Source organism: Lampetra planeri, chromosome 18, assembly GCF_965212315.1.
Source record: "Lampetra planeri chromosome 18, kcLamPlan1.2.h2, whole genome shotgun sequence".
Taxonomy (NCBI): domain Eukaryota; kingdom Metazoa; phylum Chordata; class Hyperoartia; order Petromyzontiformes; family Petromyzontidae; genus Lampetra; species Lampetra planeri.
Window position 1 is genome coordinate 1912302 of NC_136124.1, and position 16305 is coordinate 1928606.

The 16305-nt window shown below is 50.4% G+C and overlaps 1 protein-coding gene across 2 annotated transcripts in view; it reads right to left on the reverse strand.

Moving 5' to 3' along the window:
• The window catches only part of LOC144723472 (papilin-like), a 58594-nt gene that overhangs the window by 11214 nt on the left and 31075 nt on the right, over positions 1-16305 (reverse strand). For both annotated transcript variants that reach the window (XM_078602256.1, XM_078602255.1), the window contains exons 14-24: positions 14119-14274; positions 13472-13654; positions 10803-10953; positions 9652-9717; positions 8908-9190; positions 6888-7053; positions 6010-6142; positions 4767-5032; positions 2442-2539; positions 747-884; positions 170-297 (exon numbers count right to left, since the gene is read on the reverse strand). In XM_078602256.1, the coding sequence (XP_078458382.1) occupies positions 170-297; positions 747-884; positions 2442-2539; positions 4767-5032; positions 6010-6142; positions 6888-7053; positions 8908-9190; positions 9652-9717; positions 10803-10953; positions 13472-13654; positions 14119-14274 (1768 nt within the window). The remainder of the gene's footprint in view (positions 1-169; positions 298-746; positions 885-2441; positions 2540-4766; positions 5033-6009; positions 6143-6887; positions 7054-8907; positions 9191-9651; positions 9718-10802; positions 10954-13471; positions 13655-14118; positions 14275-16305) is intronic.

The window sequence follows — 16305 nt, forward strand, 5'->3', positions numbered from 1 at the left end:
TGCTCCCAACGCATGCAAGAGTTGAAAATGCCCCCCACCAAGGTCATTTGACATTCAGAAATGACTTGAGAAAAAAAAAAGTCGATGGATTAAGACAGATTTGGTGACCGTCATATACCGTCACGAGCACATATGAGGGTCATGTGTGTTGACATTTGCGTGGATTCACCCATGATGCTCAGTTGCACCTGGCGGAACTCCTGCTGTTGCCCATTGCTGGCGCGGCAGGTGTATATACCAGCATCCTCCTCTTCCACCGCTTGGATGTAGAGGGAGCCGTTGAGCAGCACAACATACCTGGCCCAACGACGTGAAATTCGTGAGGCGCGGGTCTCGACCTAAATAATCATGATTGTCAACAGCCCTGGTCTATCTACTGCTGGATTAAGACCTCCCCATGCTGCCGCCACCCCGTATCGTGCTGCGACGTCACGCCTCGTCTCGCTCCTGCACATGAGCTGATCTCTTCCCTACATCTACGCCGGGGTTGTCCTCTGCTGTGCGTTCTCTTCTTTGGTTGGCATCCCAACATCAGTCTCGTTCGATCATCATCATCATCATCCTTCCTCGCGATATGATGTCAATATGACGGGGACAGTCACCGTACATCAACTGGGCTTCACATCTGTTACGTCGCTTCAGCCTTGTCCCCTGGCCCCACTTCATACTCCCACCCTCCAACGCGAAGAGCATTGCACCCCCCCCCCCCGCCCCCTTAGTAAAGCGATGGCAGCACCCAGGCTCACCGGGAAGGGTCGATGGCTCTGCTGTCTTTCATCCACTCCAGCGCGACCTCGGGCGAGCCCTGGGCGCGGCACAGGAGCTCGGCCGCGTGCCCCAGAGGGCGCTCCACCGCCGTGGGGTCGTCCCGCTCGATCCACAGGCTGCACGCGCCCAGCACGCACACGGCAACACGTCGACGGGCAGCCTCGCCACGGCAAGTCTCTAACCCTACAACACCTCTTTGATGCACGGTGGTCCACGCATCCAATCACTATCCATCCTCAAGCCTGCTTAGCTTCTGAGATCAGTTGGGTGCATTCCGAGTGATTTTGGTCAAAGGTCATAGACTTATTTGTGTAGAGCTGTGTAATTAAGAAAACGAATGATCGACTATCAGCCTGGTAACCCAATTCATAGTTCTCTCATGGCTCAGAGTGCATTGTCTTGTTTTCATTTTGTGCACTAGTTATTCAAGTGCTAATATAAATATTGAATTGCTGATTTGGTGTGCTTGACTTGTACGATTCATTGTACTATTGTAATTGTAATGTCTTCAAGCCTGTAAATGTGGGTTCATGTTCCAGAGATTCGGATTGTACAGCAGTTGTATTTAATCGAAATATACATTTGTTATTTTCTCCAGGAGACGCTACGTCTGTGTGTAATGCAGTCTGTAATGCAGTCTGCAACAGAACTTTAGTAGTTCTAGTGCTAGACAACATCCCGTGAAAGGAGACCCTCAACTACTCCTGGACTCCAATCAAGTGACCTCTTCTCCACACGAGGGGCACTGCACTTTTATGCATGCCCTTCCACAGAAATGTTTGTCCCATATCTGACCAAAATCATTTCACCTCAGAGCTGGAATTTGTACAAATTAAAGAAAAAAACAAATTGAATGTGCTTTTTTTTGGTGCAGTCATTGGTGACATTGCTAAAACCACAAGCTCTCCACAATTGAACATCTGATTCGGTAATACATTTGAACTTTGGGTCTCAGCAGTGCTGGTTCATCACTCTGACCCCCTGGGGCACCCAGCAACCACAGCAGGGATATTTCAAATAGATTGGTCTGTGTGGCATAAGCTCGTGCACTTCCAATGCTTCCCATGTATTGCATCTGTCCGTCTTGCTCGCCCCCCCCCCCCCCACCATGCACATGCCCTACTCTTGTGTGCAGTGTTTGCAGATGCGTGTTGCATGTGGATGCGACATTAATCCGCAGTGTATTTTCATTTCCTAGACTTCTCTCCTTCAGAATTGCATGGTAGTCTAATTCCGTCTTTTTAAATGGTAATTGGGACCAGGGACGCACTGCCAGGGGGATTGCCTCCTGTTTCTCCTTTACCAGAATGCACCTTCTCACAATGCATTGTGCCAGCAATAGCGGATTTTTGAATTTAACTTTTAATATCAATCCGTTTATTTCGTTCTACTTTTGATTATTGAGGATATTTTTTTCTGCCACTCAATAGATAATATTACGTAACTATTAATAGTCACAGACATTATTCTCATCAGGTCCCAAGGTGATAATGCAGTCTGCAACTTTCATCTCTCTGCGCTCTCTGTTTATGTGCCATGAAGAAGAGCTATTGCCTGAAACGTTGCCGTTTGCAGTGTTGTTGACGAGTGTCAGTTTTGTTGTTAATTCCACTTGAGAACCAATACCAAACACAGCATCACCAAACAATCTGTTACATTGAGTCGAAATTCACCTGTAGACTGGCTGACTGGGCCTGTCTGCCCTCTCTGGCTGAGGCTTGTGCTCAGCTTCCCCGTGATGCGTCTCAAAGGAATGCTCCTCTTGCTGAATCTGTGGTATATGGCACATTAGAAATATTATTACAGGATGTAGGTGATTACAAAATTAAACGGTTTACTTATGCACAATTCACACTGAGGGCACTATCCGCGACAACAAAACGCAGTAAATAAGTAAATAAACAAAAATGATATAACATTTATTTCCATTAGTTCATGGGTCTTCTCAACCAATGTTCCAGCGGCAAACGTTTGCAGAGGCCTCAATCTTGAGTAACATCGCCAGTTTGACCTTTTATTGACTCCGCTTTTTTTGAGTTGACTCGCTAAGTAAATATTTTACTTCCCTCAGTCAATTTCCATTCCCCTTTTTGTCACTTTCATCTTCATTGCTTTTGTTCTTGCCCAGCTTGCAACCTATACCTATATTTTAAAGTCAAATAAGTAATGTTAAATATAATCCAATGTATGTATCCATGAAAACCTCACTAAATCTGAAGGATATATGTTTTAAGGAATATGTATGTATGTATGTTGAACCTCTTTGGCACCGCAGTTAGCCAACCATGCTCATCGGAGGTGTGGGTCCTGCATTGTGGTTTTTGGTCATTTGCTTCACGAGGAGGTAACAAAGGCCCTCACTGAAGGGTCGATGAACTAACTAACTTGATGTACTGCCGTCTTCTAGCAACCTCTTGAGTCTCTTGCCGTTTCTAATCTCCATCCTCTGCCCTCTCTATCACATTCTGGCCATCTCATTAAGCGTCCTGATATAATCACATGTGTACACTCTTCATAAATTAAATACTATTGCATCACACTGCAATTGAGAGGCGCTCTGGTCAAAAACATTGATCACCCACAATATCTCATTGTCTAGAATGGGGCCTTTTGTTGAGAGCAGGCGAATTAGGCGAATTATTTGAATAAATTGTGTTTGCCACGTGTGGAGATGACACAAACTTGGATTTGTAAACTGTTCCAATAAAGCTTTAATAGGATATCTTATATTCGAGTGGCCACCTTGGAGGTACAAAATAAACTTCATCATGGGAAGAAGAAACGTCTTACAATACTGGAAGAGGGAGAGAGGGAAGAACTGCATGTAAGGCCCATAGTGGCCTCATGCTGTAGAGGGCAGTGTCCATCTTGTCCACTCTACCTCTAAGGCCTCTCTGTCATTGTGTTATGAATAAGGGCCATTGCCCAAAACGTCACTGATTTTTTTTATATTTTTTCCTTTAAAGGCCACACAGCGTTATGGACGAACGTGCTGAGTGTGTTGTTATTTGGGCCTGTGCACCACTTGCCAATGCAGTAGCACCAAACGTGCTACATGTAAATGCACTTTATTTGAGTGGTGCATTATTATGTAACTGGAAAAAAACCTGGGAAGACTTGTGGATTTGCCAGAAGTGCTACCTCAACAAGAGGATGATACTGGGAAAACCAGGACAGGTGGCAACTCTGTTATAAATAGTATATATTACGGATGGAAAAGATCAGAATTTAGGATTTTTACAGGAGGTAACAAAGGCCCTCAGATTTTCAGATTATTTGGATTAAGTAATAATTTAATGCGTCATGCTAACAGCAGTGACCTTACCCGATGTTACATGATTCCACTTTTTGTGGGAAAACCACAGAAGGCACGTGATGCAAGTGACAATTTCTTGTGATTTCTCATTTATGGATAAATTCAAATTTCTATCTCTGCCTGATTTTTGGACTTTTTCTATTAATACAAAAATAATGGAACAGGTCCCACATTTATATAAATACAGTAGTACCCTGCCTTACGTGGGAGACACGTTGCTGAAAGGTGCGCCGACCAATATCGAAACGACGTAAATCAAAGCTATTGACAGGGTAGGCGGAGGCGACGGCTGAGAGGCGACGCGTACGAGAAAGGACGGACGATCCTGTCACCGGCATAAGCGTGGCTTGAGGTGATGCAAATCGGGAAGCGGTATTAATAAAGCGACGACATATTTTCTAAACGACGTAAAAGGGCGGAGACGTAAATCGGGGTATTACTCTGCGCGTTTTTAAGAGGCCACTGGGAGCTTTGCACTTTTGATCTGAGATTGAAAACTCATTTCTTCAGAACTGCTGTTTGTGTTCGCAGTTTGTTGTCTTTCTCCCGCACCTCCGATTAGCACGTACGGGTGCGAAAGAACTTTTATACATACATCAAATTTGCCAGAATACACCTCGATTGCCCACTACCGCGACGAGACGGCTGCTTCCCATTCCGCGGCAGCGCTGCTGTGGCTCGCCTGCGCCTGGTGGTGGTGGTGGCGATGCGTGGCACTCTGCTGCGCCTGCTGCTGCTGCCCGTGCGCGCGCCGTGCCTCCTGCTGCTCGGCGGTCTGCGCCGCACACGCCCGCACGCAGGCCTCCTCCGAGTCGAAGCGGTTGGCGTTGCCGTCGCAGCCGCTGTACCAGAAGCGGTTGCAGGCGCCGTTCGCCGGCACCCAGTACCAGAGCGCCGTGTAGTCGGCGCACGCGCCCCTGGCGCTGGGCAGGCTGCACGCGGGCCTCGCTGCCACCGTCGGTCATCGCCATTAACTTTCGTCATTATCCACACGAGCATCAGCATTGCTCATCATCATCATCACCACGAACGTCATCATGAATATGAGTATCATCATCATGAGCATCATCATAACCGTAAGCATCGCCGTCATCAACATGAGCGTCATCATCATGAGCAGCAGCACCAGCATGACTGTCATCACCATGAGTATCGTCATGATCATCAAGATGAGCATTACTTTCACTATCGTCAACATGACCATCATCATTATCATAAGCAGCAGCATCAGCTTAATGATCGTCATCATCATCATCACTGTGAGCATCATAAGCAGCAGCACCATCATCATCATTATCAACATGATCGTCATCAGGATCATCATCAACATTAGCATCACTTTCATCATTATGAGCATCATTGACACATTTTCACCGTCATTGGAAAGCCGAATGGAGTTAACAAGAAGTTGCCAACAAAGACCGCATGAAATACCGAAAGCAAACGATCCCCCTGCCGTTGATCATCCGCGAAGCTCATCGGCCATAACCCTAAACTGCATCATCTGCACAAACCGTGGCAAATGCGGATAGTTTATTCGCACATTTTAAAGTAAAAACTCTCCCGTGTACGACTATACTGACCCAGAACAGCCATGGATCACATAATGACTTGGTACCCGATTCACAAATACAAAGGAGGCATCATCACAGAGATACGTTCCGCTACTCCTGACGCAATCATCTGGCTCATCCACCTCGATGTAAAATCATATTTGTTGCTCTACACGAATATCAACCATGAGAGGAAGTGCAATCAAACCGATTCGCGGGAGAGAAATGTATTGCTTAAATAATCAGACAGTCCAGCTCTCGTGTGCAGCGAGAGCCATGGGCGCACGGGAGAGAGTCACGTGGTTACGGGAGAGAGTCACGTGGTTATGGGAGAGAGTCACGTGGTTATGGGAGAGACGGCATAATGTTCACCTCCGTCACGGATGCCCGAGCAGCCCTCCCCACTGGGTCCCAGTGCCGGGGACACGTGGTCAGGGCAGCAGCCGAACCTCTGTCCGTGGCAATCTTCCGCAGCAGCAGGAGGATGAGCAGCCCGCTCAACCGGCTGGAGGAGACAATGTGACGGGGCGCGCAGAGACAAGAAGAGGAACTTGAGACGTTTCTTCACCGAGTTGGTGTCGTGAGCCACAGCCAACGTACGCGGCGTATGTTTACAGCGTGCTAAAGTGCCGTAGATGTAAGCCACGCATCTCCAGCGTGGTGCGGTGATGTACGCTACGGAGGCAAGGGTTGGTGGGTCATGTAGATTTGTGAAACTCTCAAATCTGCTGTGCCACAAGGTGGCCAGGAGATGGCTGTACAACCAGGGGGTTTGTGATCCCATCCTTGTGGATCTGTCCGTGTTATTCCCGTGCATGCTGGGTGGTTTTCTCTGGGTACTCAAGTTTCCGACGCACACGCAAAACGCTCGATTGAAAAGCCAAAACGTCACGATGAAAAACTCTCCTGGAAATGTCTCGTGACTCAGCAAGCCTTTCCTGGGTGGGTGAGTAAATAAACAAATAAACACCACGCAAATGCATTTCTAACATAGTTATCTTGCAATACTGTACAGATACTCCATCTTCTCCATTATTGCATTTTTTTCATTTTGAAAGTGGTGGGTGAGTGGAGTTGGGTGGGGTGGTGGCGTGTGCGTGATTGGGGGGGATGTTCAGTGTCCACGTGCTGCCGAAATGGAGAGAAGCTGCCCTGAGGCCGTGGCCACCAGAGAGGCGGACACACTCGTTCCCCCCCTCTCGAGTATTTTACTGCCACAACTGTGGAGCGCCGCTGCGTGCGACGATCACCTGGCCGGCTGCGACCGCCGACTCCCGCGGGCGCTCGCGCTCCCTCCCGTGGGGCTCCTCCTCCTCCTCCTCGGGCCCGCGCTCCTCTCCTCCATCGTAGCCCGAGGGGCAGCCCAGGGCATCGGTCCCCCTGGCTGCATTCACGCCATCGGGGCAGCAGCCAAACCTGCCCCGGTGAGCCGGCGGTTAAACGGGGCGCGGTTTAAGAAAGCGAGGGACGCTGCCGCGGTGCAATCGTTCGCCACGCTGGACTTGCAATGCAGAGGTCGCCGGTTCAATTAGTTCACCCTGAGCGGCGGTTTAAACGATGGGGCAAATTTCTTGGAACCTCTTGCCTCTGTCCACCCAAGCAGTATAATTTGCTAACAAGGTCGATCTGCAGGTCATGTCTAGTGGGGTAAAGTGTGGATACCTCCAACTCTTTCAAGACATTTCGCCAGTGTGGAAGAGTAGGCCAAATGCCATCTTGAGCGTCCTCTATTCCCGGCGGCGCTTCTGCCGGCAGAGGCTTGAGCAAACAATTGCAGGGCTGCACCTTCACCTTGACTTTTGTATACGTTGCCGTGCATGTGGCCGGGTGAACAATGGTTCAATTGGGCATTACTGTGTAAATAGAAGAGAAACTCATATATAATCTCGTAAAAGATATCGCAAAAGCATTTTGTATTTGCAGGTGCGATTATGTGGGGAGAGCTCCGAGTGACGGCTCAAGACCGTGACAAGTGGAGGAATTGGGCTGCCCGGATGTGCCGGCGTCACGGGATGGCCTTAGCTAGGAAACACCTCGGTAAGCCACGTTTTGGGCTGCCCTGTGCGTCGCAATGTGCATCACGCTGCATCTCGCCACGTGGTTCAGTGGCTGGCACACGGGGTTCACGATCAGCAGGCTTGTGAGTTCAAATTGTGGTCGAGGATTGAATCGGCCTATCATCCCGCCACCGACATCAATAAAACGAGTACCACTTTCGTGGGAAATCAGCAGTGGTCCTATGGATAGACCACCCCTGGCATGGTAATGTGGAGTTTGCACCACAGGATCCAGACCGTGAACAGCTGATTATCGCGGCCCAACACGCCTTTGAGTGGAAACCAGCTCTTAACTTTTGCAGGGGTCCGGGATCTAAAACGCGAAGCAGTTGGCAGCAGAGAAAGGTATTCTCTACCGTAACACATCTTCTCAACGCTTAGCAGCTGCTCCTCGTTGTTTAAAACCCCGAAATCCAACCTCCCCCCCACCCCCCACCAAGGTAATCTCCAAAGGAGGGAAACGCTAATGAGAACAAGAGCAGATGCAACCATCTCAAGCCTCCTCCAACAGATCCCCACAAAGTAATTTACATTTCTCCGCTCGCTCTTCAAACATTTTCCTGGAGAAAATAATGAGCAACTGCCCTTTTTTGTGTCTCTTTTGACTGCTTAACCCCGTGTGGAGAGTCAACAAAACATGACTGGCTCACGACGGCCTGCGATATTAATGGCGATGTTAACATTCATTCATTGCCATAAAGTAACGTGGCCAGCCGTTTTCATGTCAACATTAATTCACGAGGCCGCGCGAGCTCCTCGATGCTTTTAATCCGCCGAGGCTGAAACCCGAGCAGGCAGGGCAAAACGTTTGGTAACACTGAAGCATCCTGGAGTTGAGAATGCACGGGATCGTTAAAGAAGTGTGTCGTCGTTTGGGATAAATAACAGCAAAAGGAAACGTGTAAACCTTTCTCCACAATGTCACTTTGTTCATAACATGTAACGGATAGAAGTCCGGTGACTTTGGTGGCCGATTACAAGTACTCCTCATTGATCAATTTCGAGGACGTCTCTCTGCCTTCTGCACACCAAACCGCACGTATCCAACCGTGCTAATCCAGCGCTGCCCCGAAATCGGTTTGGTTCCTGATATTTGGTCGCACATTGCGCATCGACAGACCGAGTCGATTGACTCGGTCGACCGATCAATCAACCGATCGATTTCTGAACTTGTCATGGGGGGGGGGGGGGGGAGGGTGGAATCGTGCGGCACCTGGTTTGGTAACAGGAGACGTCGGGGCAGCCCTCGCCGCGGTGGCCGTGCGCCGGGTTCCTCCCGTCGGGGCAGCAGCCGTAATAGGAGTCAGCGCAGCCCTCGCGCTCGGGACGCTCACCCACGTGCTTGGGACGCTCGTCCACATGCTTGGGACGCTCGCCCACGCGCTCGGGACGCTCGCCCACGCGCTCGGGACGCTCGCCCACACGCTCGGGATGCTCACCCACGCGCTTGGGACGCTCGTCCACGCGCTCGGACTGCCCCCGAGTGGACGCGCCTCCTGCATGCACGCACGGGGAGCCACGCTCGGTGGTGCACGCGTGGAAGGACGGCGGCGGGGAGCGGCGGTGCAGCGGTGAGCGAGCCCCGCGCTACGAACCCGGCGACCCGAGTTCGATTCTCGCTCGTGGCCAACGCCTAGTGATGATTATCTGAACCGGTCCTGGGCCTCCCCTAGGTCTACTCGGCCTCAAATGAGTACCCGGTGCGGTGTCTAGACATCGCGACTGGGGAGATAAAGGCTGCCGGGCGTGGTGTGCTGGCCACCCACCCCCTCGGGTGCCGTGCCAGCCTTCATAGGTGCTCGCTAACAGCACTTCTCTGACCAGTCTGGTAAAGGCTATACGGGGGATCTTTGTCTCTGTATTTGGTTGTTACAGCGTTGTGATGGAGTAACAGGGATCGTGACATCTTTGACGCCTCTCTCTGCACGTCCTGCATGGTTGCCGGATGCTGCCTGACCTTGTAGGGAGTAAACCCGGTGCCGTGTGCTGTCGAATCCCAAGGGGTTCGCCTGGCTCGGCACTTCTGTGAAATCGCAGCAAAAAAGTGAGTTTTACGGTTGTGTAGCCATTACAGGGGGCTCTCAACCCGACGCATCAGACAATTGTGAAAGAGTTTGTTATGCAACACGATGGTGAGGCACACACATTGTGAACTCTTTTTGTTCATTAATACAAAGTAATAATCACCACTTTGATAATCACATCACTTTGCACTTTGTATTTGAGGAGTTTATGAAAGACATTTGCACCACGTTTATCTGGTTTATTATGCATTACACATTTAAATCATTGTATTGAAAGACTTGGGCCAAATTGCTCTGTCTTGCCCGAAAAGAGTAAATACTACACTTGTAAATTATTCTTCTCGTTCGTGGAAAGGCATTGCATCTCTCTTGAGGTCAAAAACCCTTTAATTTTCATCCAATTTTTAAGGTACAATGGGAATTGTCAATTGGTCATTGTGAATGTAAGCAGTTTTGATCGATTTCGTAAAAAGCTAAAATATACCTAAATGGGATTTAAGTTATAACTACGAATTTTCCACTGGTTATTGTTAATTGTTGAATGTTTCTGGTTTTGTCTAAGTTGTGTGATATAACTTCCACTGCACGCTGTATTGTGACCGCCAATGCGCGTGTGTGCGTGTGTGTGTGCGTGTGTGCGTGCGTGTGTGTGTGCGTGCGTGTGTGTGAGCGCGTGTGCGTGCGTGTGTACGTGTGTGTGTGCGTGTGTGTGTGCGTGTGTGTGTGCGTGTGCGTGTGTGAGCGTGCATGTGTGAGCGTGTGTGTGTGCCTGTGTGTGTGCGTGCGTGTGTGTGAGCATGTGTATGTGTGTGTGAGCGTGTGTGTGTGCGTGTGTGCGTGCGTGTGTGTGAGCGTGCGTGTGTGTGTGCGAGTGTGAGCGTGTGTGTGTGCGTGTGTGTGTGCGTGTGTGCGTGTGTGTGCGTGTGTGCGTGTGTGTGTGCGTGCGTGTGTGTGTGTGAGCGTGTGTGTGTGCGCGTGTGTGTGCGTGCGTGTGTGTGAGCGTGTGCGTTATGGTGACGGTGAGTCTGACTAAACGGCCGACGCGTCGGTGAGACGGCATGAATGAGCTTGCTGGGCACCCCACCCTGCGGCAGGTAGCACGGCTGAGTGTTGCAGGCCTCTTCCTCGGTGGGATGGCTTTCCTCGCCGCACATCCGCGGGTCCATCACCTCGAAGTCCTCGTTGTAGCAGAGGGCCTGGCGCTTGCGCAGGCCACCGCCGCAGCTCACCGAGCACTGCCGCGGGAGTGAACGTTCGTCGGAAAGCGCCCGAGTACGTAGAGCAATGTTCTTCACTAATGTTTAGAGGGGGGTCGGGGGGGGCACTTTTGCCGATAAGACATCATCAGTGTGAGGGCCGCCACACGTTTGAAACCGTTGGGAGGGGATTTGACAGCGGCACGACGATGATGATGATGGGGGGGGGGGGGGTCACTCTCTGTGTATTGTCGGGGGCCGCACGTCAGGGGCCTCACTAAAGGCCATGAGGGGGGCCGCCAGTGGCCCGTGGGCCTTGCAGCGATGAGCACTGGCTGAGAGCGATAGAGGGAGATCTGAGCCAGGCGGTGGTGGCTCAATGCACGCCTGTAAACCAGCACTGTGGAGGTGCGGGCTTGGTGGATCGCACACGTGGTGTGAAACGCCCTTCCCATGGGCGTCGAAGCTCCACTCCCTGGCTCGCTGTAAGAATGCGGTCCTGCAAAATGTGGACGCCACCCATTCAATTTGACACGTGTTTTTTTCTCTGAGTGCTCAAGTTTCCTCGCGCATGTAAACACTCATTGATTGGCCAATAACACCTTCATATACAGAGGACCGCAGAGCTTGGAGGGGGTTGGATTTGGTGCCGGCTCCCCACTTGGCTGCTGCCTTTCCCACTCGTCTGCGGTTCCTCTGTGCCCCTCTGAGTCATTTTCACTCGTCGAGAATGCGCGAACGCTGTGAGGCGTAGTTTAAGTTCAAATGTATTTTTGAAATCATTATTAAATGAGGACGAATTAATGTATGTATGCTGAACTTATTTCGCACTGTACGTAGCCAACCGTGCTAATCAGAGGTGTGAAATGTGAAGGTGGAATTACATTTTCTGCCAATTTTTTCAGCAGCATACAACAATCGTAAAATCGGAAGAAGCTTGAGATGGGGAAGTGGCTTGCAGCGGTGTTGAGATCCAGAGAGAGAGTTCATGTGGTGTTGAGATCCAGAGAGAGAGTTCATGTGGTGTTGAGATCCAGAGAGAGTGTTCATGTGGTGTTGAGATCCAGAGAGAGAGTTCATGTGGTGTTGAGATCCAGAGAGAGAGTTCATGTGGTGTTGAGATCCAGAGAGAGTGTTCATGTGGTGTTGAGATCCAGAGAGAGAGAGTTCATGTGGTGTTGAGATCCAGAGAGAGTGTTCATGTGGTGTTGAGATCCAGAGAGAGAGTTCATGTGGTGTTGAGATCCAGAGAGTGTTCATGTGGTGTTGAGATCCAGAGAGAGTGTTCATGTGGTGTTGAGATCCAGAGAGAGTGTTCATGTGGTGTTGAGATCCAGAGAGAGAGTTCATGTGGTGTTGAGATCCAGAGAGAGTGTTCATGTGGTGTTGAGATCCAGAGAGAGAGTTCATGTGGTGTTGAGATCCAGAGAGAGAGTTCATGTGGTGTTGAGATCCAGAGAGAGAGTTCATGTGGTGTTGAGATCCAGAGAGAGTGTTCATGTGGTGTTGAGATCCAGAGAGAGAGTTCATGTGGTGTTGAGATCCAGAGAGAGTGTTCATGTGGTGTTGAGATCCAGAGAGAGAGTTCATGTGGTGTTGAGATCCAGAGAGAGAGTTCATGTGGTGTTGAGATCCAGAGAGAGTGTTCATGTGGTGTTGAGATCCAGAGAGAGTGTTCATGTGGCGTTGAGATCCAGAGAGAGAGTTCATGTGGTGTTGAGATCCAGAGAGAGAGTTCATGTGGTGTTGAGATCCAGAGAGAGAGTTCATGTGGCGCGTTAATCAGGGAGGCTGTCTGCAAGATGAGAGCCGCACGGCAGTGGAGAGCGACGCTCTTTTGATACCAAATTAAAATCCGGCTATCTTTTTTTGTAAATATTTACAGGAACTGCCTTTCGACCAAGCCGATTTTTGTTGGCCCTGGTTATTTAATCCAATAAGGAACGATTTATTTTTTGTTTGTCAATTCTAATGACCGTGTTGAAACTAGAGGAAATAACAATTATTAGTTTTTTTAGAAAGGAAAGCCTCAGGAGGGTTTGGAATCGGGATGTGTGGATAATTCCCTTTTTAATAAGTGTTTGGCATGTGGGAGGAAACCGAAATCCTTGAGGAAAGGCCACGTATTGGAGGGGACACTGCTCCATACAAACACTGTGTAGAGCGCGTTGCGGTGCTACAATTGTCCGGCCACTGTGCAGTCCAAGCCTGGAAATTTCCGTCTCCCACCAAGAACTAACCGTGCTCAACCCCCGCTTGGCTTGTCATATCTGACAGGGTTTAGGCATATTCAGCCGAACGCGGTCACGTAAACAGAGAGTAGCATGATCTAAATTGCAGATAATGTCAATAATTAACTGCATAATCGGTAAACATAACCGGTAAATTGTACATATTACGGGAGGAATCTCGTTCCTCCCGTAATATGTAATTTGAATGTATTTTGCCCATCTCTGCGTGACGATCGACGCAGCATGTCTGCAAGCTTTCAGCCTTTCCCTTCTCGAGCAGTGTTCGTTGAAATGCGTGCGCGTGTGTCCGTTGCTTCGGCACCCACCAGCCCCCAGGGCCCCTCGAACCAGCTGAAGCTCTGCGGGGGGCACGCGGCGCGCTCGCACGGCTGCCTGGCGGGGGGCATGCCGGCGGGGCTGCACTGCGCCAGCTGAGCGGCCCGCGTCTGCGCGCCGGTGCCGCACGTCACCGCCCGGGTCTGCACGCCGGTGCCGCACGTCGCCGAGCACTGGGGTGGGGGGGGGCGAGAGACCCGCAGCGCCACGTGAGGGCCCTGCTGCCTGGCTTCCGGGCGAGTCTAAATTCACCCACTACCCCAGCGCAATTCCCCTGTGCTGTCATTACTATTGAGCTTCTGTCTATTCAGGCTGCCCTCCCTCCCGAGGTGGCTGGGCAGCTGAACCAGAACTGATGGGGATGCTGAGTTCGAATCTGGGCTTCAGCTATTTATAATTAAACTGGGTTCTCAAGTGTTGCGAGTTCATCGATTGAACATTGACTGTGCCGTACCGACGATTATGTATGCATGCCGCATGCATATTTAACTTCTTTGCCACCGTACGTAGCTGGCCGTGTTAATCAGAGGTCATGCAACAGATCTGCCATGAGCGAGAGTCTCAAGCGGGCACGTGTCTCTCGCAGCGTGACGCCGATAGCGCAGTAAGACGAAAGAAGATGTCACATCGGGTTCACCTCGCTCCAGGGACTGACGCTCCACTCGGGGTTGCGGCACGGACCCAGGTTGCACTCCCGCTCGGAGGGCGGTGCCCCCTGCTGCTCACAGCCGCCGTCGCCGGATCCGCACGACACCTGGCGCTGCTGGCGGCCCTGTCCACACTCCGCTGAGCACTGTCACGAACAAGGACAAAGATCCCCACCCGCTAGAGCCTTCGCAGACTGTTGGGGCAAGGGCTGTTAGCGAGCAGCACCTATGATGGCTGGCACGGCGCACGAGGGAGTAGGTGGCCAGCACCATGCCCGGCCAAACACACAAACACAAGAGCGCTGTCACCAATACCCCTTTTTCCACCGGCACATCTGAGCCGAGTTAGCACACAGCACCGTTGATGTTCCACTGGATATTTTTCGTACCAAGCCGGAACCAAACCGTGCTCCGCTGGCTTTACAAGGCCTCGGAATCTCGCTCGAGGCCGAGCAGGGCCAGCTCCGAGGCTAACGACGTGTTCATCGCGCGTGACGTCAGTCAGCGGCGTGTGAGCACGTGGCATCACCATGTCATCTCGATGTGCCTCGGCTCGTTTGGTGTCTGTGCGAGACGTCAGTGGCAGGGTAAGGGTCGACTTCTGCAGTCGGCAAACAAGCTGGCACCTCCAGAGCCGTGCTGTGCTGACTCAGCATGGCCCTGGTTTGGCTCAGTTGTACAGTGGAAAAGTGGTGGTGTGTAACGGACTCCCAATATTTCATTTAGTTTATTTTTTATTGAGAGGCAGGTTGAAGGTCAACATCTGGATGATAGCAATTATACAATTTCACAGCGTCTTGTCAAGGTCTCCTATTTGTAGTGTTTAGTTCGTTGTCCTTCCCCCACACCTCCGATTAGTACGGTTGGCTACGTACAGTGCGAAATAATTTCAACTTTCGTACGGTCATGGGGGTTAGATCACCGTACTTCACTCCGCTGGTCAGTGCCGGTTGATAAAGGAGGGTGTGGATCCCTGACCAGTTCAGATATTCCTCACCGCCGGTGTTAGCCGTGGTTGGGAATCAAAATCCGTTCACCGAGTTGAAGAGCATGGTGTGCAAACCATTGTGCTACCACTCCTCTCATATCAGTAAATCGATATGTGTGTCGTGTGTGTCTCACGAGGCACACACAGACGTCTGGAGGCACCACGATGTATTAACAACCGAACAGGGCTAAATAGTTTGGTGACACTGCGTTGGCAGTGGTGCGTAAGTTGAAACTACAAAAAGTCAACACATTCGTCAATTACACTGCGGCCTTAAAATGGGGAACCCCCCCCCCCCCCAACAGATCCCAACTTGGTAAGACGAATGACAGCAGCCTGAAAAGACTACGAGTTGCAATCGGGAGGGAAGTTGGATGAGGGCAATGAGTAAAATGTTCTCCAGGGCTCTCAGCCGCTGTTGAGCAACACTTGAGGAAGCGCTACGGCTCTTCACTATTATCCCTCACGTGGACCACAATCACACCGCAAGTTGACTCTCATGAACCATTCAAACCCACGTGACCAGCGCACTATATACCTGTGCAATGTAGCAACACTTCATGATTCTTTAAACGATCGGGGGAGGGTCTCTCCAAGCCATCCCCGACCTTTCATAGTTCTGGGATGAAACAATGCATTTAGGTCCTGTCCACAAACTACATTCCTTTGTAAGAGCTGAGGAACCGTGAGCCAGATTAAGTCCGTGGGCCGATCCTACCTTGGATCATGACCGTGAGTTCTCCCATGATGATGTTTGTATATCTATAGAACACAAGGGAGAGGGTCCATGCCTTGTCACGAGTCCCCGGTGATCTAGACAAGTACTACGCACCGTGAGGATTGGAAGGCCTGAACATTTAAACGTATAAAATACCATCTCATGTTTCCCAAACTCCGAATGTGGAAAAGTATCAATAATGAAGCCAGCATGAGCCAAGCTGTGTGTGTGTGCGTGTGTATATACAGGATGTTTAAAAAAAATGTTAACACTTATATGGGACTATCGATTTTAATGGAAAAATAACGGATAATTCACTGTAACATGATAACCAATGTATGTTAATAGCTTCAAAAAGTCAAAGAGTCTCCACCTGTTCGCCATCATTGTCAACAGATGCCTGGAATCTTCTCCAGGTGGTCTCCAGAGCCCGGAGGCACATTTCTCGTGGTATTATTTCAAATTCTCAGA